Raw genomic sequence first — 25,067 nt, forward strand, 5'->3', positions numbered from 1 at the left:
AATTCTTAAACGGGAATCACAAGAAAGCAACACAAATAACAACAACAAAAAAAGTCTGTTTTTCTCTTACAGGTCACCGCTGCAACTAATATGGAGTCCACCTACAAATCACGAGCAGCTAAGCATCTTTTTTTAGGGCTCCCTCTGGACACATATATCTTTAGTTGTTTGTCATCTTCCATTCAAAACACAAAAGACAAAACCAAGCTGCACAAGAGGATCATGAGTGCTGGTTACACAGAGGCTGATGAATATGGAAAATGAAGCATAATAGAAGCGGCTTCAAAGAGCAATATACTCCTCTGAGCAGTGAATGGTCAAGCAAGCATGTTGTTATTCAATCTGTCACAATGTTAGAGGGTTACAAAAAGGGAAGGACAGATGAGGTGATGTACACAACACAGAACTAATGGTGTTAAAAAACAAAACACTATTGGTTTAAAAAGCTGCTATTTCAATTTTAATAAAATCTTAATGCGTGTGTGTGAACACACACTTGGTAGCAATGAGGAGGGAAACTGCATTTTATAACCTGTGGAAAAAACCACAGGCTCTGAGTGGTGCAGTGATTATCACCACTCTCTCTGTGTCTGTGTGTGTTCTCTCCGGGTACTCCTCCTCCTTCCCATAGTCCAAAGACATGGATGGAGATGGTTAATTAATGATTCTAAAGTGACCATAGGTTTGAATGGCAGTCCATCTCTTTCTCTTAGTCCTCTGAGAGCTTGGTGACCTGTTCTGGGCGCATCCTACCTCTCCTCCTATGACAGCTTGGAAAGGCTCCAGTGACCTCCCAGCAATCATGAACTGGATAAGCGAAAGACAATAGATGGATGGGCATGGTAAAGAAAAATTGCAATATGTCACCCTGGAATGTAGAGGATAGATTCCAGCGTAACTTATAACCAGGACTCTGGAAAACAGAGTAAGTTACCAACGAATATGAATAATTTAGTTCAATTAAATTCAAATTATTTATACAGCGCCAAATCACAAGAACAGTTGCCTCGTGGTACTTTGTGTTGTAAGGTGAAGCCCCTACAATAATACAGAGAAAACAGAGAAAACTCCAACATTCATATGACCCCACCTATGAGCTAGTGCTTTGATGACAGTGGGAAGGAAAAACTCCCTTTTAACAGGAAGAACACTGGCAGAACCAGGCTCAGGGCGAGGTGGCCATCTGCGGCTACTGGTTGGGGGTGAGGGGAGAAAGACAGGACAAAGACACGCTGTGGAAGACAGCCAGAGATTAAAAATAATGATTAAGTACAGAGTGGTGTATCAACAGGAGGGAAGAGATGACTAAGAGATGGAATTAGCCACCAGTGAAACAAGCTAGGTGATGGATGTGGAGTTCATTAGTCTGAACTCCACAAATAACAGACTCTGATTAGATTTAAATCAGAATTATGTGATGCTGCTGTGTCCAATCTTGCAAATATAAATAGACTGAAAAGCTATTACAGTGCTAGCTTCTGTATGTAAAGATCAAAGAGATTTATATTATTAACAAAATAGCAAATTAAAGAGTTTTATGGCATCTCTTGACTTTGTAGTCTACATGTCCTTTTATAGCATGCCTCCTGGGCTTTCTGCCTTTTGCTCTTTTATCTTCTTCCTTTCATTTTCTGGTGTTGCATCATTTCTCCCCTTCTTCTTTTCCCTTTCTCCTCATTTAATCATTTACATGCTCAAAATATAAAATCTTTCTATTTTAAAAATCAGATTGCACATCAAACATTACTTGCATTGTTTTAAATACAAGGCTTTACTGAAATCTTTACAATACCGATAAGGTGAAGTGGAGTCATGCTTTCAGGTTCATTTAAATCATACAGCAAACAGAACTGATTTGATTTGGTTTGAGTTAACACAATGAAAAAGTTTGGTCGACTCAAGGGCACATAAATTACTTGGTTGTCTTTTAGCTTCCCGGGATTGAATAAGATGTCTTTTCTCCGTTTCCGTTTCTCACACTGCCCACAAAAATAGCTCCTGCAGTGTTTACAATCTGTCCACTAGCTTAAGCACAAAGAGTGCATTTGTCCTGCGTGGCAGGAGTCAGTTGTGTGGATCAAGCAGAAAACAAAACCAGCTTTTTTAGAATTTGTAGAAAAAAGAAAGAAAGGAAGCCTTGTTTTAGCCCATCACCAGTGTAGCTAGTCTGTGGAAATGGTGGGAAGGGACTTTGTAATTGCTACTATATCATAATTTAAAAATTGCAAATAGCATTTAAATATATTTACACTGAAATATTGGAGAAGTTACAAGTAGACAAACCAGTTTTACCCACATAAGATGCAATGCATCAGAAATCATATGATGATAAAAGACTGCTTTAAAGGACATCCATGTTCACCAAGAAGACAGACAGACAGGACGTAAGAAGTCTGACATGAACTCTGATGGCTCATAACTGTTGCATCACTCTATGAATTGAAACCTCGCTGGATTCTTGAGATGCTCAGTCGCTATTATAAAAGCCCACTAATGAGTTTCCATTTATAGACAGTTAATTTATATGATGTCAGTGCTCAGGTCAAGCCAACACACACACACACACACACACACACACACACACACACACACACACACACACACACACACACACACACACACACAGACACACACTCGTACAAGGATATCTCCCTAGTGTGGTAAATGTACGAATACCTTAAGCCTTTTCTAATATTACAACCACAGTCCCCAAACATTGGTATTAAATAAAAATATAATGTAATGATCTGCAAATCCTATAATCAATCAATCAATCAATCAATCAATCAATCAATCAATCAATCTTTATTTATAAAGCACTTTTCATACTATAATATCATGTCTTTTTCACAACAGAACAAAGAAAACATATTAACAATTGAAGTGTTTGAAGTGTGAAAAAGTACCATTTTAACAAATATATTTGATTACTTTAAATTTGATCTCAGCAATAAAAACGTTGGGACAGGACCATGTCTACAATTCAGATGATCCCCTCTTCTTTTAACAACAGTGTGCTAACTATAGCAAACTACCAAGGAAACCACCAGCTGGATTTCTGGGAGAGGAATATTGTCCTGTTTTGTCTAAATGATTTCATTAGAGAACAATCTGGACTGCAGGAAGCCCAGTTCAGCAGCCTGACTCTTCTACTATGAAGCCATTTTACCTTAGAAGATGCAGTATGTGGTTTAGCATTGTCTTATTGAAAAAGATGTCATTTGAACAGGAGAATATGTTGCTCTAAAATCTGCATATACCTTACCTCAGGATTGATAGTGCCTTTCCAGATGTGCAAGCTAATAAGGCAATAATGCACTAGTCAGAGATGCAGGCTTTTGAACTGAGCACTGATAACAATCCAAATGGTCCCCTTAACTTTTTAGTGCAGAGGATGCAGAGTCCATGCTTTCCAATACAATTTCAAATTCAATGGATTAGGGAGTTGCGGTCACAGACCATGGTTCCTAGAAGTGTTCCTGAGCCCATGCAGTGATTTCCACGAATCATGCCTGCTTTTAATGCAGTGCCGTTGGAAGATCCTGAGCATTCAATGTTCATTTTACACTTAAATATTTCTTCATATTCTAAGAATTTTTAGTCTTTGCAAATTTATGTTCATGAACATGATTCTGAATTTTTTTTTCAACAATTTGTCGATGCACTTGTTGCTCTTTACTTCTGAAAAATTCTGGCCACCTTACTAATCGGTTGCCAGTTAACCTAATTAGTTGCAAAATGTTCCTGCAGCTGTTTCTTTTTTAGAACCACTTGCTATTCCAAGCCTTTTGTGGTTTATGGGAGCGGTTCTTTTCAGCCCAGATCAGTACTCAGAGATTTACCTGGCTACTTTTTTACTGTATTCAGATCTTAAAGTTTGACTTTTATTAACAACAACTGGCTGTTAAGGTTATTAAAAAACCACCAGAACAGCAAGTTTACATATTTCATTGTTAAACCATTAACAAATAATTCTAATAATCATTTACCTATAGTACAGCAATTGTTTACAAACCATTTCATGGCCCTTACATAGACCCAATTAAAACATTTTTTCGTGACATGATAATAGTACGCTGTAATCATTAACCTTTGTAGGAGCTATAAAGAAGGCATAAATAAGCACTATTATCTTTTATTATATTATACCGACAAATATATAATTCTATTTGCAGTAAAACTCACACAAGCACACAAGCACACACTCACACACGTGCACAAACATATTGCAACTTGAATCATCTGCTGTAATGTTCACTTGTTACCACTTTAACAGAGGGTCATTCATTGTGCAGATACATTCCGCATGTTGAAAAGAAGCCATCTATGTGTTTTTTTTCTATGACACTTTGTCACCATCTGCAATTTCTGGCAAGTATAGTACTCTCTGTGCAGATGGAAAAATGTTGTTTTTCTTCATACTTGGGGCGCATTGTAATCATATGGTATTCTAACTTGGCTGTTTTCCTGGTTTTGTTCTCCCACAAGTCATGACAGATGGTGTATTTAGGTCACTGTCACTGTTTTCAATAACACTAAAATCAACTGATCTATCAGGCTTTCATTTTATTTGGAAATTAACTATGTACCCCTTTATTTAAAAAAAACAACCCTCACAGGCTCAAACGGTTTAATCTTTAAAAATAACAACTATTAGAGATCACATATGTTGATTTTGAAATTTTCATTTGCCCTTTTTGTCTTTCTCCCATAGGACCAAAAATGGGTCTGATTTTAAGATGACGTGCTCTTTCTGACAGAAATGTATTCTGATAAGGCGCTGTTAAGTGTTCCAATAGGCTCACTTATCCAGTGGTAGGAAAAGTTAATTATGGCTCCAAATACCTCAAAAGTGCGAAAAAGGTCAGCTATCCTTCCAACTTTCCATAATATGCATGCCCTCGTTTAAAGTAATCTGAAAAGAACACTCGCAGGTATAAAGGAACATTAAGGAAAACTATTAAATACAAAACATTAATAATTTTAGTTTCTAATAAGACTTCTCAGTAAATGAGAATGTTACACACCAGAACAGATAAAACATCAAAAATCTATGAAAATGACACATTTTATTAGTATTATAAAACAATACGTTTTATTATTTTATTATTGCTAACTTAAGGAGGCATTAAATGTGATATTAACCTTGACTGTAGCATGAAATGCTTTGTATTTTCAATGTCTGTTAAAATATACTAGTGTTGCAACACTATCATGTAATAAAAATTGATATTAAAATATACTGAAGTAGAAATAGTGTTCTAAATCATCCCAGTAATCATAACTGGATAAAGTTTACTAACACAATAATACAAATATCCCAGAAACTCAAAAATCTGGGTCCAAAACAGGGACCATGACAGCTTTGTTAAGCAATGTTGAATTTATTGTGTTATACTGTAAAATAAACCCATTGTCACCCACATATGAGGACATACTTTAATAAAGAAGAAATGAAAATAGTGTTCAAGATTAAGTAATGAAGTAATGACTTCCTGTTCAAATGTGAAGTTTCGGCATAAGGCCCAACTAATCGTATATAAAAAGTAGAAAAACAAAAATACAAAGTAAACAAGAGCTCAGATCTCGGGAGGATAAAGAAATATCCCAAAATTTTGAAAAGGAACACATTTTGCACAGACATTCAATGTATAATGCTGCCTTTGATGACATTCACTGCCCTCAAGGACTCAATTACCCTAACACAAGATTCAAAGTCCAAAAAGACAGTCTTTCTTCTGAGCAAAGACTCACTGCTCACACAGCAGATTGGTCAACTCGGGCAAATAAATTCAGCAGCAAAAAGTAAGGCGGAAACCAAGAATAGATACAGATTCATGTGGAGAAGGAAAAACAAAGGGCTTTAATGCTTCACATGTGGTAAGATGATCTGGCAGCTAGAGAGGGTAGGACACAGACTAAATAGACCAACAGTAAGAGGTGGGTGAGAAGTCAGACTAGTGGTCTACTAGACAAAATAAAACAGGAAGTGGAACAAAAAGACATGACCTAAGACAAAACATGACATCACAGTGGTTTGTAGCAAAAATATCTCAACCTCTTTTATATGGGTTGGGAGACATTCATGTCGCCTACAGGGTGAATTGTAACTGCTGTGGTCAAGTCTTGCAATGTTATACTGCATACTTTTTTTAAAGATCCATTATTTCCCATCAGACTCAGCTATATTTGGTGTGTAGTGATAATTAGAAAATGTTGGCACACTGACAGACTAAATTAAGCTCCGGACATGGTAAGAGTAACCATGCAGAAACTGCAACTTTGCTATAATGCTTTCTTTCATTCACATGGTCATTTTATTTTTGGACAAGACTTTTTCAGCCAAATAGGAAGTTCATGCCAGTGATGAAGACTCGGAGAGATTAGATCAGTTTTGTTGGCAGAGTGAGTCGTATTTTGTGCACTTTTCAACTTTCAGAATCAAACTTTATCATATAACTATTTGAGTTTACTCAAATTTAAACCAGTGTTTCCAATTAAAAAGCTTAAGCAGAGGGCTATTTAGTAAAAAAAAAAAGGGCTCCAGCTGGTGAATTCAAACCCAGGGCTTTCTTGCTGTAACTGCTAACCACTGCCCACTGTGCTGTCATTTTATATATATATTTATTGATTATTTAGGTTTGGATGCTTGGCTCAAAATGTTCTTTTTGATAATATTCACTAAAGTAGAGCTATATTTTGATTTCCTAGTGATCCTGATGATTTAAAGTGGAGGCCTTTACACTGTAGTGACCAAGCATAAAAACATCATAGAAGTACATACAAGATTTACTGTAATTAGCTTTGGAAAGGGCAATAGTGTAATTAGATATACTTTAGGCCACAGAGGTTTACTGCACAATGATTCTGTGTTTTATTTTTAGTTTCTTCCTCAGCCTTTTTTTTTTTGGCTTGTCCTGGATATGAACGCGTAGGCGATTTCAGTCAGTGACTACCCTGTCATAACTATAATTACAATACTTACTTCTCCTCCCTCATCAGGTGCTTACACTGCAAGTGAAGAGATCCAGTTAAGGCTATAATGGGCTTTTTTGTGTTTCTTTTGTGTTCTCCTCAGAGTTTGCAATCATGTAAAAAGCAAAACAACGAATAGCCTCTGATTACCTGCAGGCTGACGCTGAATAGAAAGTGACCAAAATATCTTTAAAGCAGTGCTTATGCTATTGTGTAATGATTTTGTTAGACTATAATAAGTTAAATGTTGCACCTATGCAGCTGAAGCATAGCTTTTCCATCCAAAATATGACTTGAGTCATGAAATCAGCATTATTTAGAGCATATGGGATAAAGAAAGGATATAATCTGAGAGTTGAAACATCGCAATACTGTGGGTAACAACAGCTGTTTCTTCACAAAAGTACCAATTCATGTTTTGCTTGGGGATCAAATACTTATTTCATTCAGTGAGATGTAATTTATAACTTTTATGTATTGACTGATATTGTTTCCCTTTCCAATAAAATGAAATTATCATAAAAATGAGAGATTTTTCATTTCTTCGTAAGTATGCTTACCTACAAGTCAGTAAATATTAAGACGTCATTGTTAATAATCACATGATTCTTCTAGGCTTGCAAGGCAATGAAAAGAGTCTGTAGGGGCATGATGTACATTTACTTTCATGTTATTTTTTCATTCCATATTTATTTCTCTGGCTTGATTGCAGTGACATATTTACTAGATTTACTTATTTACTTGTCTCATTATCTAGAAGTACTGAAACGGCTGCGAAATTAAACAGACTGAAAAAAAAACAGGTGCTTGTAGACATACTGTACTTATTAGCAGTAGTATGAAACAGTAATGAAGGTGTGTGTTTTCTCTTATTTATATTATATGTATTTTCTATTTTTTATAAAAAATATTATATATTTTTATATTTTTTGTTTAATAGCAAGCTCAGCTGACTGCATAAAGTTATATAATAAATTAATTTTGATCAAATAATGCATTAATGACCAAACAACAAAAACAAAAAACAGCTAAGTGCTTCTTTAAATGTGTGGGACTAAAGCCCATACAAGCTTGTTTTTCTATCATCTCCTGAAGACAAACAAAAATATCCTATTTTTGATGATGGGCACACATTAGGCTCAACCAGACTGCATGATCATAACCAACGCTGGACACAGAGTGCCCTTGAGAAACACCTACAATTACCTGTGGCAAGGTAAGGAACTGCAGTAAGGATTCCCACCTGCTTTTGCCTGTGGTCAACCAACAACTACTGTTTTCTTGAACCGACAATACATATTATATGAAGTATGAACTTTTACACCGTAATAAGTGTTCGCACTGAGGCATTTGATATTTTAATTGACAATAGGGGTGAGGTTACATCATTGTGTTTACTGATCATGCTGCAGCATAACAGCTGTTGTCTAAATGAATACTATTGTCATTCAGTAGTTTGCCTTAAATAAGGTCATCTCCTGTATTTGTTCATGGATGAAAATAGCTCCAAAACAGAAATGATTGTGATGTACAAAATAATAGTTTCACATTGTGTACATCACTTATGCTAAGTACTGCGCTTGCTCTACACTCCGGCCTCCTTTTGTGCTTTTATTTGTCTGTTTGCACAGTTTGTACATCAGCTGTAAAAGAAACTATTCCTTCAATCTTCAAATACACAAAGGTGTAAATAATATTTAAAGGAATAAAGTTATTGGTGTCTGACTACATCATTGTCATGGCCCTGGTACTGCACATGGTGCAAGCATGACGCTGTTAGCGAGACTGTCAGTAGTGTTATTAGGACACTTGCGCTTTTCTTGATATGATGAAGTGTGTCCATTGATGATGCTCAAACCAACAGCGCTTTTAAAATTCAAACTGTAAAAAGCAGTGAAATGGACCAAACCAGGTTTGTTGTGACACCACACAAGTTATGGAAAATATTATATTAATTTGTTCATAAACTACATAATGATATCCTCATTAAGCACTAACGTGCTTTTAGCAGCTGAAAACAATGCAGGTAAGAATCCGATCACTGAATGATCAACCACTGATGATGAGAACATGTATTTTATTATTGTTTAAAATAATGCTTCATTGACTTGAAAGGAATTTAAACCCTGAACTTTCACTGAAATAGGACATGAACTACAAACGGTGACTTATTTTTGATATAAAAGTGTTACAGTTTGATCTAAATTTGCAGACTGATATAGAACACAGGCTGAGGTTAGCTGCTCCAAAAGGCAAAGCATAAGTCCAAAGGAAGAAACTACACACAGAGTCCAATATGGAGCCGCAAACTAGAACAACCAGACCAAAGAATCACACAGAGACTCTCTGATGAAGACTAAAGGGAAGACAGCAACTATAAATAGACAGAGAAGGTGACTGGGGCAGAGAGGAGACACCTGGGAAACATACCTGACATTAACAAAGACAATGAGACAGGGGAAGGAAAACTAAATACCAAGCGCACAAGACAAGAGAGCAACAAAATAAAACAGGAAATACCAAAAACGTGACAACACCGGACACAGAGACCAAGAATTAATCATGGCGGAAGCACAAACGAGAGACTAAACTGAAACTCAGGAATTGAAACTAAACTTTAACTAACTATATAAATAAGATGGGACCAAACTGCCAACACATAACTTAAAACACTATAAGGAATAAACAAACCAGTGATTGATAGAAAATAATAAATGTCAAACATATCTCAAAGGTCAATAATTCAGAACATGAGGTTGAAAACCCCCCAAAACCAAATGGGTAGGTGTGTTTTTCCAGTTTTTTCATCAATTTGGGCGTTTTTCAGTCCAACTTAAGGTGCTACTGACTGTTCAAGTTGGAGAAATGAATAGGAAAGTTAAATGTCTAGACAGGTATGTGTTTGTAATAGACACATGTCTAGGGTATACCCCACCTCTCACCTGGTTACAGCCGGGAGAGGCTCCAGCATCTCTTTACCTCTGAATGGGTAAGCAGTCATGAAGATATATGGATGATGCTGTTTGGGCAACTGATTTTTTTACAAATTAAATGTTTGCTTCTTAGGTTTGGTATATTGTGTATGTAAATATAATCATAAGAGAAAAGTGACCATGGCTGTGGTAGGGAACCGTTAATTAAAAGGTATTTTCTTAAATTCTGTTTGTGTTCTGCACCAAAACAGCAGCAGTTTTCTGAGCTTCTGCGTATCTCTCCGGTCCTTTCTGTGGCACCAAAGCACATTTTCTCTAAGTTGTTCTCCCTGTGCATGTTATTTTTGTCAAAGTTTTGTAAGGCCTAGATTGTTGTATCCAGAGTTGTGGGAACTGTCTCTTAATTTATGCAAAGCTCCTGAGCATGCAGCAAAAGGTCTGGTGGCTTTCAAACCCAAGTAGGTCACTGGGAAAAAATAGCATCGTTGTTGTCGGCTCCTCTCACCTGTTGGTTCCTCTGTAACTTCAAAGAATGTTTTTCCTCAAAAACTAGGTTGGGAGGAGGTCAGGCCAACCTTGAGTGCTCAAAAAATGGCAGCGTGTGTTGTAATATTTGGGACACAGTGGTTGCTATAGTAGGTTTTATCCCAAATTTCTGAGCTGTAATGTTTTTTCAGCAAATAGAAGAGTTTTTCCCCCCTCTCCTTCCATGAACAACTCTCTCATTCGTTTTCCATTTCTCGAAACACCACTCGGTCTTGGCAGACTTGCACATTTGACCTCACCAAGTGCCCATGATGTCATCGTAGCATTAGAAACAGAGAAACCTCTTGTGACAACATCAGGTAGCTTTTGATTCACTGTACAGTGCACAATTGTTTTCAAAAGTGAAGCACATTGTTGTTTTGGTTTTTTTGGTATGAGATTTTCTTCTTAAATAAACTGAAAACTCACAAAAATTGATATTTGCTATATTTGAAGTTTCAGCATCGCTGAGTGTAAATATCTTCAGACCAATGACAGACAAGAATTAGTGCACTAGGCACCACATTTATGGGTGGCACTGTGGTTGTTTGGTTATTGCTGTTGCCTCACAGTAACACAGTACCGAGTTCAAACCCTCTCTGAGACTGTTCTGTGGAGGCTTTGCATTGCTGTGGCAAGACAAGCATGTTAGTTAAAGTGGTGATTTTAAATTTGTGCTCGAACAATAAAGCGCTGCATTTTATGTTTAAAATGTGGCTTGTAGTCTAAGAAGAAAAACACAATATACATGTGAATGCATTACATTTGGATGAGCTTTAAATGTGACTGAAAGCCCACAAAAACATGTCCATCCTCAGAATGCTAAAGAGCAAACATCTGTCATCAGCAGATGGAGACAGTGAGCAAAAAAAGTGCGAGCAGGTACTGTGTGCACATACATGTTGTACTCACAGAGCACTGCATTGTGGAAGGGGCTATTGTCGGTATGCTGGTGCCCTCTGCTGGACAGAGATGATAAATGCAGTAATTGCAAGAAAGCGGGGAAACGTTCTTGAAAGGCAAAATTCAAAGCTTTTAATGTAGATTGTAAATAATTAATAATATCACTGGTGAAAACACGCACACACATACACCCCTCATTCCCATGTACATGCTGGAGAAAATAAGGATCCAAAACACCTCGGCACATGATGAAAACAGCATCTCAATAATGACAGAAAAGCAAAATACCGGGAAGGATTCATGAACTTACATCATGTAATTACTTTCTGAATACAAAGGGGTATTAATTTCTCTGCTGAGCAATGAAAACATAGTCTAATCTTCATGCTGAAAAAACAAATCTGATTTTAATTGATATTACATTATGCTATACACCCATGAGGACAGGAAAATGAATTGTCATATTGGACCCCGCTCACCCCACCCACTCTCACAGTTTCTTGTGTTGTTTTACAGTAATAAATCATAAAATCAGTGAACATAATTAGAGTTAGGGTAATTAGGGAAAAGGCTCTACAAATTGATTTAGTACAAATGTACCACAGTAACACAACACAAAGTAAGTGGTGCATAATCACTCACATACTTCAAGTCGATGCTTAGGAAAGGCGTCTCTTTTGGAGAGCGCTGACAGCCTTTGTTGTATATCTGCTTTTCACATCTTCCACCACCTTGCACATGGGGCATAAGCTGACATTTATTTCCCTCCATTTCTTTTTTGAATGAGGCTGTTACCATGCAGTTCCATGTTTAGGGCTGTTAGCTTCTCTCAGGTTGCAACTCTTTTGCAGACCCCAGCATCCTGCAGGATTTTTCTGTGTTGTGTATTCACTTGATCTTCTGCATCCTGCTGCAGCAGAGAAGCATCAGCATGATGCCGCTTGCATCAAGAGTCATAGGGAAACTATTTTTCTGCTGACATGCAAAATGGTTAGAATTTAACACCCCCCACAGCCCCAGCAACCCACTTTCAATCCATCCATCATGAATCTTTTGGAACTTCCGAAGCACTCTTGCTTTTTGTTTGCCACATTGCTGTAAAAGAGAATGCCTGGGCAGGTGTTCAGACACCTGCAAACCTCCTGCAAAGTTCTGCACCCCTTTTACACAGATTTTCAGATTTTTATAACATAAATGCAGTAACTTTATATTTCTGGTTGATCCCTCACTGTTGTCTGGGAGATGTTTTTCATCTCCTTCTTTGCAATTGGATTTGTAATATCAGCAAGTTTATTTTCTTTAAAAAAACAACAACAACTTTTTTCATCATATGTTTAATTATCTCTTTTAGAATCTGACTTTTGGGTTTACATTTAAATAATAAGTCAGCTTCTTGATCAATTATATCACCGTAGAAAACAAACAACCCCACATAGGCAGATTCATTAATAATGGATAATAATAGATAACATATTTTGTATAGTATTTATCTTCTGTCAAACTTGACCAAAAAGAAACATTCAGTTATTCCTTAAAATGGTTTGAACGTGTTATTATTATTATTATTATTATTATTATTATTAGTTGTAGTAGTAGTAGTAGCAGTAGTATAACACCGAGGCTAGTACTGTGTATTTTGAATTCTTATCTAGTTCTAAAAACTCAACCCCACGTTTACAGCACATATCTACATGACAAATGTATTAAACTACCATGAGTTGACAGCATAGACCGGTTCTTGGGCCAAATACTTTGTTTCTGGAAACAAAACTAAACAATTTAAAAAGGAAAAAAAAAGAATAATTCTCAGAGCAAGGTTTTGAGAACAAAAAAATGTTGGCCAACCAAAAGCTTTCTCTTTACAAATACTCTAAACAAACCTTGCTGAGACACTGCAGCAAACGTGGAGGATTTGGTGAAAATTACTGACCCTTGCTGTGATTGTTTGTCAATACTGACTTTGATTTTTTATTTATTTTTTTTGCTTAACTGCGTGCGTTAAACAATCAGCATCTTTATAGCTTAAGAAAAGGGAGGGGGAAAGACGTGCAATGAATAGCTCCAACTTTTCTATCGATTAATATTAATTCAAGCATCTGGAAATTGGATCATTTATGTGAGTTATAGTTAAGTTAAGTTAGGTTAGGTTATAGACACATGAATAATTGTAAGATAATTCTGCAAATAAAGCAATTATTACACAGTTCAACATCACAAGGCGTCTGCTGTTATAAAACTTATTCTGAAATGAGAATATTTTCCTCTGCGTAATTTCCAGTCGCTTTTCCCCGTGTAACTTCACAGTCGACCAACATTTTTTTTCTGTCTTCTTCCCAGACTTTTTTTTCTTTTCTTTTTTTTCACTTTTTTTTCATGTGGGCTAATATACAGGCCGGCACTGCAATTTCGGAATCTGCCCTTGTATATGGCGGACGAAAATTTCCACAGGAGGAACCGCAACACAAACCCCCCTGTGCAAGGCAGAAACCGAGAGCTTGCACGGACCGACCAAAGCTCGGCAAATTCACGACTCATTACGCCATTACACTTTACTAAAATGTAACGCAGCGAATCGCGGAGGGGGGAGAAAAACGCGGAGGTGATTTTTTTTTTTTATCATTTTGAATTTCTCATAACTAATTCACAATTTTTTTTTTTGAGGAAGCAGTTGTGCAGTCACCTCTGGTCGGGGAGGGAAGATTTCTGGAGCGCCAGCCTGTTTCGCATGAGCTACATCGTTTTTGGAGGTATGTCAAACCGCTGCTTTCTATTTTTTTAAATCCTCAGTTAATTCAGAAATGTAATTTTTTTTCCTTTTTTTTTTTAGAAATTTCAGTAGCGAGTGTTAAGTTTCGGCTCCCTCCACATTAGCAAACGATAGCTGCCTGGCATTAAACCGGGTGCAAGCTGTGAAGCCATCAGAAATAGACCTAATCTGTTGATGTTTTTTTTTTCTTTTTTTCCCCCTTTTTGGGGGGGAGGACTAAATTTTAGCAATGAAGTTTCTGTTGAACTGCTGCTTAGCCGTGTGTACACCCAGTTCGCTCGCATATATGTGTACGCCACCCATGTTTAAAACACAGTTTATTCGGGTAGAGCGAAGGGGGGGAACCGGGCGATAGTGGCAACATGAAGGACGATGAGGGGAGGAACAATCTGAAACACAAAAACCTCCTGCAGCCATGTTTTGTGAATTTTTTCCTGCAAATTTGAGCAGAGCTTCAGAGTTGCTTCCCTGGCACTGCTTAACGCCGGCGTTACTTTTGTGTCGCATTTGACGTCTCGCTGTTCGCCGTTAGATAATAAAGATAAAACGCCAAAGTGTCGTCATGTCAAAATACATTTCGACTTTTTTTTAATTCCTATTTTTTTGGAAGATGGGAGGAGGAGGGGGGTTGGAAACCGGGTGCTGTTGGCGCCACCTGTAGGCAGTCATTTTGAGAAATTAGAAATTGTAACGAGACTAGATGTGAGTGTTGTTTATTGAATTGTGTGTTAGTTTATCCAAACGGAGGCGAGCGATTACATGCTTTTGAAATCAACAGAAGGGATTAGTGTGTGATTGAGTCACATTAAGATGAAACGGGCAACGCGTTTAGTGTTTAATTTCTGCAAAATAGTCCTTTTTAAAGACTTTTTTTTTCTGCTGTGCTGTCTTTTCTTGCATTCAAGTGCCATTTAAGAAATTTTGCACATAAGTAGCCACCAACTCTACTTCTGCTCTTTCCTTTGGTTTATTTTTATTTGTGTTTTTTAGTTCCTTGCAAGTGTGATTTAATAATGAGGTACAATTTGTACTACTATTTCTAAAGACTAGAAATGTGTGAGTGAGGGGAAAAATAGCTATCCATAGTGAACTGAACAGCACTGGAAGAAGAAAAGAGCATGTCAGCATAATTTGAGGGCAGGAAAAACAATCACAACCAATGCCTCTACTGTTTATATTAATCCTGCAGACGCCAAACAGTTTCCCATCCTGCGTGGCTTGCTTTTTTTTTCCTTTTAATGTAAGGGAAACTGCAGAGGCCATTTTGCTGTGGGTAATTTTAATGCTGACCTTCAAATCTGCATTCATTCGATTTAGCGAGCTGGTGGAAATTGTATGGGTGGTATGCAAAATCTGGGTGTAAATTCTGACCTTTTGCTGCAAAAGTCTAATCAAAATGCAGGAGTTCCAGTTAAGGCACAGAATTGAAGAGGGGCAACCAGTGTCATGAGTTTAATAGGGTTGGATCGCTGTCTTTCTTCAGTGATGCCAATGTTTTATTTGCAGAATACGTAAAGGACCAAGTAATAAGCTATAAAATACTCAAGAATAATGGTGCACTGTTGCAAAAAAGGGGAAAAAATGATTTGAGGATTGTATTCTAGGAGTGTTCTCATTTTAAGGTAGGAGGAATGCAGGTCTGTCAGTACTTTTGATGAACAAAAGCTTCGTTTCATTGAGGCCGAATAGTTTGGATGGAGGGGTGAAACTTGTCTCTTCAGGCTCTGATGAACACAAGATGGTGAGGGATCATATCGCAGCCTGTGGGTTACAGGGTTTGAAGTATACTTGCTGCTCTGATTGTCATTAACTTGGTACAGAGGTTTCACTATCCATTCAAAGGGCAAGCAGTGCTACTCTGAGTCTCTCTTTGATGTCCATTTCTTTCCTTGCAGATGCATTTAAAAACCAAACAAAGCCACACGTCTATTTTTAAGAACACCTTATGTTCTCCTGTTTTCTTAGTGGCATGTTGAAAATGTCTGAAAATGGCTTCAGTTAAATTAGTCTCCAGGGATTGGCTTTTCAGGGGTTGGAGTGCTGCATTAAAAAAATTCTGTGCATTCTGCACATATTTTTCCTGCCTCTTCCTTTGTAAAAATGAACCTTATTGGTTTCATGAATAATGCATAGGGATGTTCAATTGCTGCAGCAATGAAAATTAGGCCTGTTTACGTGCAGTGGTTATATACACAGAAGCTCTCTCTCTCTCTCTCGCTCTCTTTTTTTCTTCCTTCCTTGACCATTTCTGAAGGTAGAGCCGAGCCTGAGTAGCTTTTCTCAAAATACAAATTTTCAGCACAGCAAATCTCATTTCTTTGAGTGAAAAGGGGAGGGGTGAAACTCTGGTGGGTTTAATGAATCCATAAATCACAATAGTGCCAGGTTTGCTGCGCCTGCGTCAGTGTGCAGTGTAATTTTGATTTTCATCAAAAATTTAATCTGCCAGCCTACAAGGGTTTAGCAGCAGTCCGGATGCAGCCCTGAATTTCTAATTTTAGGGGCCTGATCTTTCAGGATTTATTTTTGTATAATTCAAGTCTGCTTTTCAATATCTCATGTTATTAAATTTTAATTCGTGGCATTAACATATAGATTGAAAAGGTTTTTATGGGTTTTTTTTCTTTCTTTAGTGTATGCTGATGGAATTTTACTAGACGACACAGTTTCTTTTTCCAGAGCATCCTGTGTGTGTATGTGTAAGGGGGGGGGGAGTTATCCATTTCTCTGCATTATTGCTTTTTCAAAACATTGGTCATACACCATCTTGGAAGACATTTATTACAGAGGACAGAAAACTCTGCTTTTGATTAAAGAATCGAGGGAAGCAAAGCCTTTAGTGTGAAACAGGTTTTTGGTCAACCCTTGCTCTTGGTCACTGAGTCTACTCTGGATAATACAAACATGGCAGTCAAAGCAGTGATTGAAGTGACCCCCCCCTCCTCCCCCCACCCTCCATTCCCCATTTTAGCTGATTCCTATTTTTAATCCCTGCAGAGTGGAAACATTTTCATAGGCCTTAAACAAATTTGTATTTTATATTTGGAATCTCTCTTCCAGTCTGCTTAACATGCAGAGCAGAATGATTTTTGCCAAAAAAAAGGCAAGGTATATTTCAAAGAAAATCTCCCCAGTTTTGAAGCACAAGATTTGTTTGCTTTAACCAAGCACAGTGATTGATTTGCTACATTGCTGTGCAGAGGCAGATACTGTACTGCCCAAATATAGGCCAATTATTTTAAGTACCTCATCTAAGTAGTGAATTCTGAACAGAGGTATGTCCTAGAGATGTTTTCCTTCTGTGCCTAACCTTGTTTTTTGTAGCCTAGATGAATGTAGTATGGTTAATCTCTATTCATTGACATTTTAAAAAGAAATCTGAGGCAAATCACAATGCTAAAGCTGAATCACAAAACAGTGCATCAATTTTTACTTAACCTGTCAGTTGGACCAGTGCTTTAGTTTTATTTTATATTTTTTGACATCCAGATGGCATTTTGATCATTTCTGCAACTGATCTATTTGCCTTTCAGTTCAGTTGGTTTAGTTGGTGCTTTGTCTGTGTGAAACATCAACGAAATGTGCATCTGGTTTAGATTTTGTCCTGCCCATGTAGGTTACAGTATATCAGAAGCCTCAGACGATGAAACTCAGAAACATAAGGCCAGATGGCTAATTTTGCATATTGACTTTTAATTAGAAGAAAACATGCCACAACAGGCATTTTATATATTCAGGGTTTGCATTAAAAATGCTGCACAGAAATATTACATGCATGACTGAGGGATTGATCTAATAATAGATGTGTACTTGCCATCGATTCATTTGATTGCAGATGACAAAAGTCGGTTACATTTAATTTCACAATCTTTATTTTAGCTGACCACATCTTAATTTCCACCACAGCAGGGTAAACCAATCTCAGTCAAGAGGCAGTCATTATCAGTCAGTATTCAACTCAATAAAGAAAAAAAATACACTTTTGTTATAAAATTAAAAATGATGTCAATCAGCAAGACTTGATTTTTGTTGTTGTTAGCCGTTTATTTACTTTGAACAAACTGTGCCAAAAGACTTCCCTTGAAAGTATGTTTTCCACAAGTCCCTGACAATAAAGCTACAAATGCAGCCCTCTTAGCTGGTTGTAATGGCATTCGTTTTTAGATACACTCATGTAGGTATCAAGCTTAGGGGTTATGGGGTTCCTAAAAGCCGCCTAACTCAATCTATAAAGTAATTAGTTAGGGATGTATCCAGTTAGTTTACTAGATGATAAATATGGCTCCCCTCTCGAGTAAGCAACAGAAATAGTAGCTGGTTGAACTAATAACAATTGACATTTTATTAAATGCCAGTTAACTATTAGCTCTATGATGTTATGCAGCCACCCACTGTTAGAAAGGCCTGCAGCTGTAAATACATAACCAATGTTTGGATAGTATGTGAACTTGTACATTAAGTTGTGCTTAATTTTGACTATTTTGGGAGTTTTTTTTTCTCTCTCTCTTTGGATAGACGAATCAACAATTCCATTCATATAATGAATTTAGTAGTTTTCAAACCTCTTCATCTGTTGCGTATTTGATTGTGTTGTAAAATGAATTTTAATAAGTTAAAATGATTTATTTAATAGAAGCTAAACTGAAATATTTCTGAGAAGAAATCATAGCGTTATGTCAGTAGCCTGTCTGGCAGCATTTAGTTTTCTTCACTGCGTCTCTCCATTTTCACACAGTCGGAGGAGAGAAGTTTGTGTGAATCTGGCCTTTGATAGGGTTACTTGAAAGAGACCTATTCTGAATTCATCCAAGAGTTTGAATTTCTTTCCCAACATTTATTTTTGTGCTCACCAGAATCATTTAGTTTTTAGGTTTTCTGTCCGTCTCATTCTTGTGGACACACAATCTTGAGGATCAGTTTCTTCAAACTGGGCAGAAACAGTCACTTGAACTAAAGGATGACTTGATGAAATTTTGGTAGCTAGAGGTCAAGGTTACTTTCGTGTCACATCCATTCCATTCTTGTGAATAGACAGTAGAAATAATGTCTAAAAGGAATTTCATTTCATCTGGTCCAAATGCCTACTTGGACTCAAGGAATGACTGATTTACAATTTAATGGCCAAAAAAGATCAGTATCACTGATCTTAGAACAGAAGTGAAGAATTCATACATTAGTGCCGACAAAATTTCACATTAATGCCTAATGCGATAAAATAATGAGATAAATCTCTATATCTAAAAGGTCAGTTGTCAAGTCTGGACATGGTTGGAAAACACACTTTGACTTGTTGTCAGAGGGATGCAACCACCAGGCAGTAATTGTATCTTCCTCTCGTGCTTCTTTTAAATGCCATTTGGCAAACTGGGCTGTCATAGACCATTTTATTTCTGGGTGGCTTTACCTCACCGTATAGCTGTGATTGATGTGCTGCTGACATGGTCGTCCTTCCTGAAGGTTATCCCATCTCTGCAGATGATGTTTGAAGCTGTGTAAAAACGACCTTTTCTAGCTATCACTTTGACTGGTCTTCAGCTTCAGCAGGAGTCCTTGTGATTCTCCACATCTTCCATTTCAGATGCTACTGTAACTCTACTGTACTGTTTTCTGGACTTTGTGGATTTGAAGGCTTGGTTTTTGTCCTGATAGTGTAAAATGTGGGACCTTCATGTTAAAAGGGTATTTTTCCTCTCCACTGTGGCCAAGCACATGGTGAAAGGCAGTTGATGTTAAATACATATGTTGTGACTTGGAAGAATATAAACTGAACAGAAAATAAATTCTGTCACCGCCATTTGTGTAGGTTTTAACTTTATCCAGCCAATGAAGTTTTTCAAAGAAAGGCTAAACATTTTTCTCTTATTACTTAAAATAAAGAACTTATTTCCCTTTAAAGACAAATTCATTAAATAATTGCCAGAAAATTATATTTCTTTGAAAATGGAGTGTTTGTTGAACCTTCTGGCATATATTTGTTACATTAATTAAATATGAATTTGCATATATGAGTGTCATATTTGCATTTTGTTTTTCCAATTTATTGCATAAAGATGCGTTGTGCAATTTATTTTGATTTTTCCGGGGGAAATACACTGTACTGATGATGTAGGAAGTTCTAAAGCTCATGTATCAAATGTGATGCCAACAGTACAGCAGGGAAGATACAAGACAGCTAAATACCCAGTGCCCTGTCATTAGCATCCCTGCAATCTGCCCACCGACAAAACATCATGTCAGGGAAATAAACTTATAGTTAACGAAAATATAGATGTCAGTGTCATACTTCTGTGGCTTAAGAAGCTACTATTGTGCCCTCAATGTAAGTAATTGTCCTGACTTTCCACTGGTCTCTGACATCCACTTGCTAAAAATATTTTAGTTACTGCCCATTTCAAATTTCCATGCAGTGTAAAGAGCGATTGCTTTGATTTGGTCATACCATAGCATGTCCTTTTTTTCTTTCTGACCTCTTCCTCTGTGCTTTTCTAGTATGCTATGGATCATTATCCTCTTGTTAGGTTCACTTCTGTTTCATCTTTAACCCTTGCACAGATGGCCTCACTTTTCTTTTAAGGTGTAGTCCATACTTGAATTAATGACTGCATGTTGCCCTGTCCCAAAACAGGAAAGCATTTCCAAACCATAATATTTTCACTATTATGCTGTACAGTCGCTATACGGTTCGTCTCCTGAAGAACCAGCTGTTTTTTGTCTGTCCCAAACATGTTTCGTGTTATTGTAAAACTGTGTTTGATTCGTCTGTCTGTACATTACTTCTAAACAAATCATCCTTCCTAATAATCCGTAGGTTTCCCACCAAAGCTGCTCTGATTTCTGTGCTTTCGATGCATAGATTTTACCCAGACCTCTGAAGGTGTTCTGTAGAACAGCAGATCTTACTTCCTCTATTTGTTAGTTGGGTTTTCCATAGATTAGCATACCTCACATTTCACTTTGAGAGTCAGTCCCTTTGAGATCTGGGAACTTTGGGTCAAAGTCAAAAACCACCACTCTTTGTCATCCTAGAATAGTTCCTGGACGTGTTTTGCTGTGTGAGAACGATCATAGTCATGATAAGCGAGGCCTGAGCAATTAAGCTGTTCTGAATTTAGACGGTATGTGTCAAAGTAACATTGACATGACACTACCTCTTCTGGTTTACCTTCTTCCTGTAGTTCCTCAGATTAATGTCACTCAAACACCGAAATGTCAAAATGGTGAAAATTTAATTCGTCTGATTCGGCCACCTTCTTTCAATGCTCTGGGGATCAGTTCTGGGAATCACATGGGGACCAGTTCTTGGAATCGCATGCCTCTTATAGGTGCTTTTTGTGGTTCACATGATGTCTCCCGACTGCTCTTTAGCTATGCAGTCCTATATGCAACACCTTCTGAAACCTTTGAGTCAGAACAATATTTTTAGCAGCTTCTGCTGTTGTATCTCATATTTTGAATGAAACTACAGTGGTCAGCCACTTTAGAAATTCACACACAGCTTGGCTCTTCTGAATGTTCTGAGTTTCTTATGCTTGTAGAATTAATATAGACATTAATATATGTGCTGGTGGACTGAATACATTTTACTGGCCAGTCTTGGAAAAATTTGAGTTGTTTGAAGTTTCTCACAGAGGCATTAGTAAATTAAATCCTTTGGCAGATTTGAATGCACCCACGAATTTGCTTTGTATAAATGCCTTAGAAAGTTCTGTAGCTCTTGACATCACACCACACGGTTCACTAACAAAGAGGACCACCAGACTTTGGAAGGTCCCATTGTGACTTCCTCTACACATTGACTTTCATGTGGCTCTTGGTTTTTGTTGTTTATTGCCACAGTCCCTTTAGCAGTTGGGAGTGTTGACAAATAAATTCCTTTCATATAGTGTGTCCACAGCTGTTTTTTGAAAGCTAAAATTTTTTGATGGGATGACACGACACACTTAAGTAGCAAAGATAACACCAGATCCCATAAGGTCAGCCCTTCGGCTTCCTATAGAGGTTCTAATAATTTGCTGTGAGTCACCAGCTCTAATGACCTGGCTTGTTAGATCACGTCCTTGTTTTATATACAGTCTGTGTACAGTATAGGCAACAACTTGCAAAGACAGAAATTGTTCTTTTCAATGCTGATAGTCTGTACCGATAGGCATATATCATTTTTTTTAAACTCTTGCTTATTGTGAATTAATGTATTTTTGGTGTAGACTTTTGAATTTTAACATACAGAATAAATTAATGAAGTGGTAAATTAACCAGTATTTAGTCTACAAATGCTCTATATATGGCTTACACTTGGCTAATGTGCGTTTTGCTGCTGATTTTGTCCACGGCATTACTTGGCTTTACTTTCTGTGTCAGTGGGTGCTCCTGTCGTCGTGGGGGCGTTCCTATTGCTGTCTATTGTAGGTAACATATTAACTGTACTGTAGATCAGAGCCCTATAGAGCCCCACTTTACAAGAAACTGAACTATTCCCAACTGAGTGACAGCAATCTTCCCAGTTTAATAGTAAGACTTGGAAAAATCTGAAAGAAATGCATAAAATGGGTTTACTACGATTCCTGAAAGTTGCAGAACCTCACCGCTGACAAAAATGAAAACTTTAACCATAACATAATAAAATTCTTTGTTGTTGACCTGTATTATCGGCCCCTAACAAGCCTTTAAATAGTTAAACCAAAAAGCTATATTTACAAATACAGCTTGTTTTATATAAGGATTGTAGGATATTGATAGAACAAGTAAGCTCAAGGGTAATCTTATAGTTTGATAATGGGACTGATTATTTACTCATTTATTAATTAAATGATGGTTGATGGTTTACTATCTGAACTGCAAACCTCAGATGTTTTCTTGCCAGTTCATAGGTCTGTTTGCTGAAGCTTGTCAGTAGTGTGTCATTTCCAAAGAAAGGTGTATTTCATCTATGAAAAGGCTTGTTGTTGCTGCATCGGTGTGCTATTATTAGAAGACCAATTTTCCCTCTTTCCATAATATCACTCATCCTGGCATAACTCTGTTTTGCTTGGTTGCATTTGGAGCACATTCTCTTGACAAGGCCTTTTATGGCGATGTGCTGAAGTGGCAAGTTGTGCAATTTAGATATTTTTGAAATTAGAGCATTTCAGTGCCACAAGGCTGCAGAATTTATGCCTTCAAAGGTCACTTATGATCAGTTAAGCCACTTTGTGTTAAAATGGACTGTGTTTTCCATTCTTAAAATTTCACTGCCACTGAAATATTATCTGTAATGTCTCCTATACCCTGGAGTTAATGCAGCTCTTGACTGTTTTTAGAAGATGAGTGGTTTTCATAGTTCGGGTCTTTTTTTGAGTTGTGTATTTGCCAAATGTGATTTATTTTGGGCAGATTTTTCTTCTATGCTTAATCAAATAAAATCTGACATCCAGTCAGCTTTTGTTTTATATTGAGTATGTTGCCATGGTTTCTTGAAAACAACACATTTAAGCTGAACCTGGCTGAGCTGGTGCCACGCTTTGATACTATATATTGGGCTTAAGGTCATACCACAATAAGGCGTGTATATTCCTTTGGGGCAGTAAATTCTTTGTCTCTCTGTTTCTGTTCCTCATACAGGAAAACAGGCTCAGAGGAGGTGGAGTCATGAGTGCACAAGAGTCACCCAATCCTGGAAAGGAGCAGGCAGAGGGTGGGAGCGCAGCCACAGATGCCCCAGCGAAGAAGACTACTAGTTCACCACCTGTCACTGTAAAGAAGGAGCCTGGGACGTCAGAGACGAGCAACGGGAAAGTCAGTGATCCCAATCCTGCTGAGATCTGTGTTGTCATTGGAGGAAATGGGGGAGCAAGTGGCGGTGGATCCCGTCGAGCTCAGTCCGAGGGTATGTTTGCCCTTGGTACTCCTCCTCCAACGAAGAGCACAGACTCGTGCATAGGTGTGTGAATGTACATATGGACATGTCTGTGCATTTGGTGACAGCAGTCATATCTGGTGTCTCATGACCCTGACGTTACTTCGTGGCTGTTGAAAACAGCAAAAAATGACATTCTTAAAAAAAAAAAATCAACGTCTGTCTCACATTTTATAAACCCTTTACTGGTTAGTCAAGGTTATTCACGAATGGCCCCTAAGAAAACATTGACTGGTGTTGTAGATGTTCATATAAGTAAGTCAAATTTCTTTGACCTCCATATATTGAGGTGGTAAAGGTAGCGAGTGCCATAACTGCTCTGATAACACCACTTTAAATGCATACCTATTGTACAAGGGAAGTACAACAGCTATACATGTACAAGGGAAATTCTACAAGACAACAAAAAGAGGTAGTCTGAGTTTTGTTTAGGTTTGCCCTTCATTCTTTTGTAAACATTTGTAAACTGGAAATAGTCACATGATGATGGTTGTGATTATTACAACAACTGGCAACTTCTTTGGAAGAATATTAAGGATTTCAAAATAAGACGTTAGAATTCAGTGACACAACAAACTAGAGATGTATAAATTCACTTTTGAGTTAAAGTTTTTTTTTCTCTTCATCCTGATGTTTTTGTGTATTCTTGCTAACAGACAAATGGCACTGAAAATAAATCTCCACCTTTAGCCGAGGGATAAAATGCATGGTTAGTTGGCATGTACAGATGTTGTGACTGTCAAACATTTAATTGAAACATAATCACACTTTCAGGGTGCACCTGAGCATGATGGAGAATTTTGATAAAGCAAATAAATGGGTAGAAATTAAAGATGGCCAGTTTAAATGCACCCTTCTTCGCTAGCCCTAATATCAGTCTTTGCTGAAATTTGTATTCCTATATAGGCAGCAGAAGGAGGTAAAAGACCACACTAAATGTCATGTATAGAGATGGACCGATCCGATATTACGTATCGGTATCGGTCCGATACTGACCTAAATTACTGGATCGGATATCGGAGAAAAATAAAAAATGTAATCCGATCCATTAAATATCACGAAAACACCTCAC

At 37.4% G+C, this 25,067-nt stretch overlaps 1 protein-coding gene across 4 annotated transcripts in view; it reads left to right on the forward strand.

Annotated features, from left to right (window-relative positions):
- Positions 1-13,688: 13,688 nt before the first annotated feature.
- Positions 13,689-25,067, forward strand: part of znf618 (zinc finger protein 618) — a 52,863-nt gene continuing 41,484 nt past the window's right edge. The window contains exons 1-2 of one of the 4 annotated variants that reach the window (XM_042221721.1): positions 13,689-14,083; positions 23,701-24,019. In XM_042221721.1, coding sequence (XP_042077655.1) covers positions 23,728-24,019 — 292 coding nt within the window. In that variant the 5' untranslated portion in view covers positions 13,689-14,083; positions 23,701-23,727. The remainder of the gene's footprint in view (positions 14,084-23,700; positions 24,020-25,067) is intronic. The other 3 variants (XM_042221719.1, XM_042221720.1, XM_042221722.1) reach the window with 3 other exon arrangements.

This window comes from Haplochromis burtoni, unplaced genomic scaffold (assembly GCF_018398535.1).
Source record: "Haplochromis burtoni strain Fernald_Lab_line unplaced genomic scaffold, NCSU_Asbu1 Contig_72, whole genome shotgun sequence".
In the NCBI taxonomy this organism is placed as follows: Eukaryota; Metazoa; Chordata; class Actinopteri; order Cichliformes; family Cichlidae; genus Haplochromis; species Haplochromis burtoni.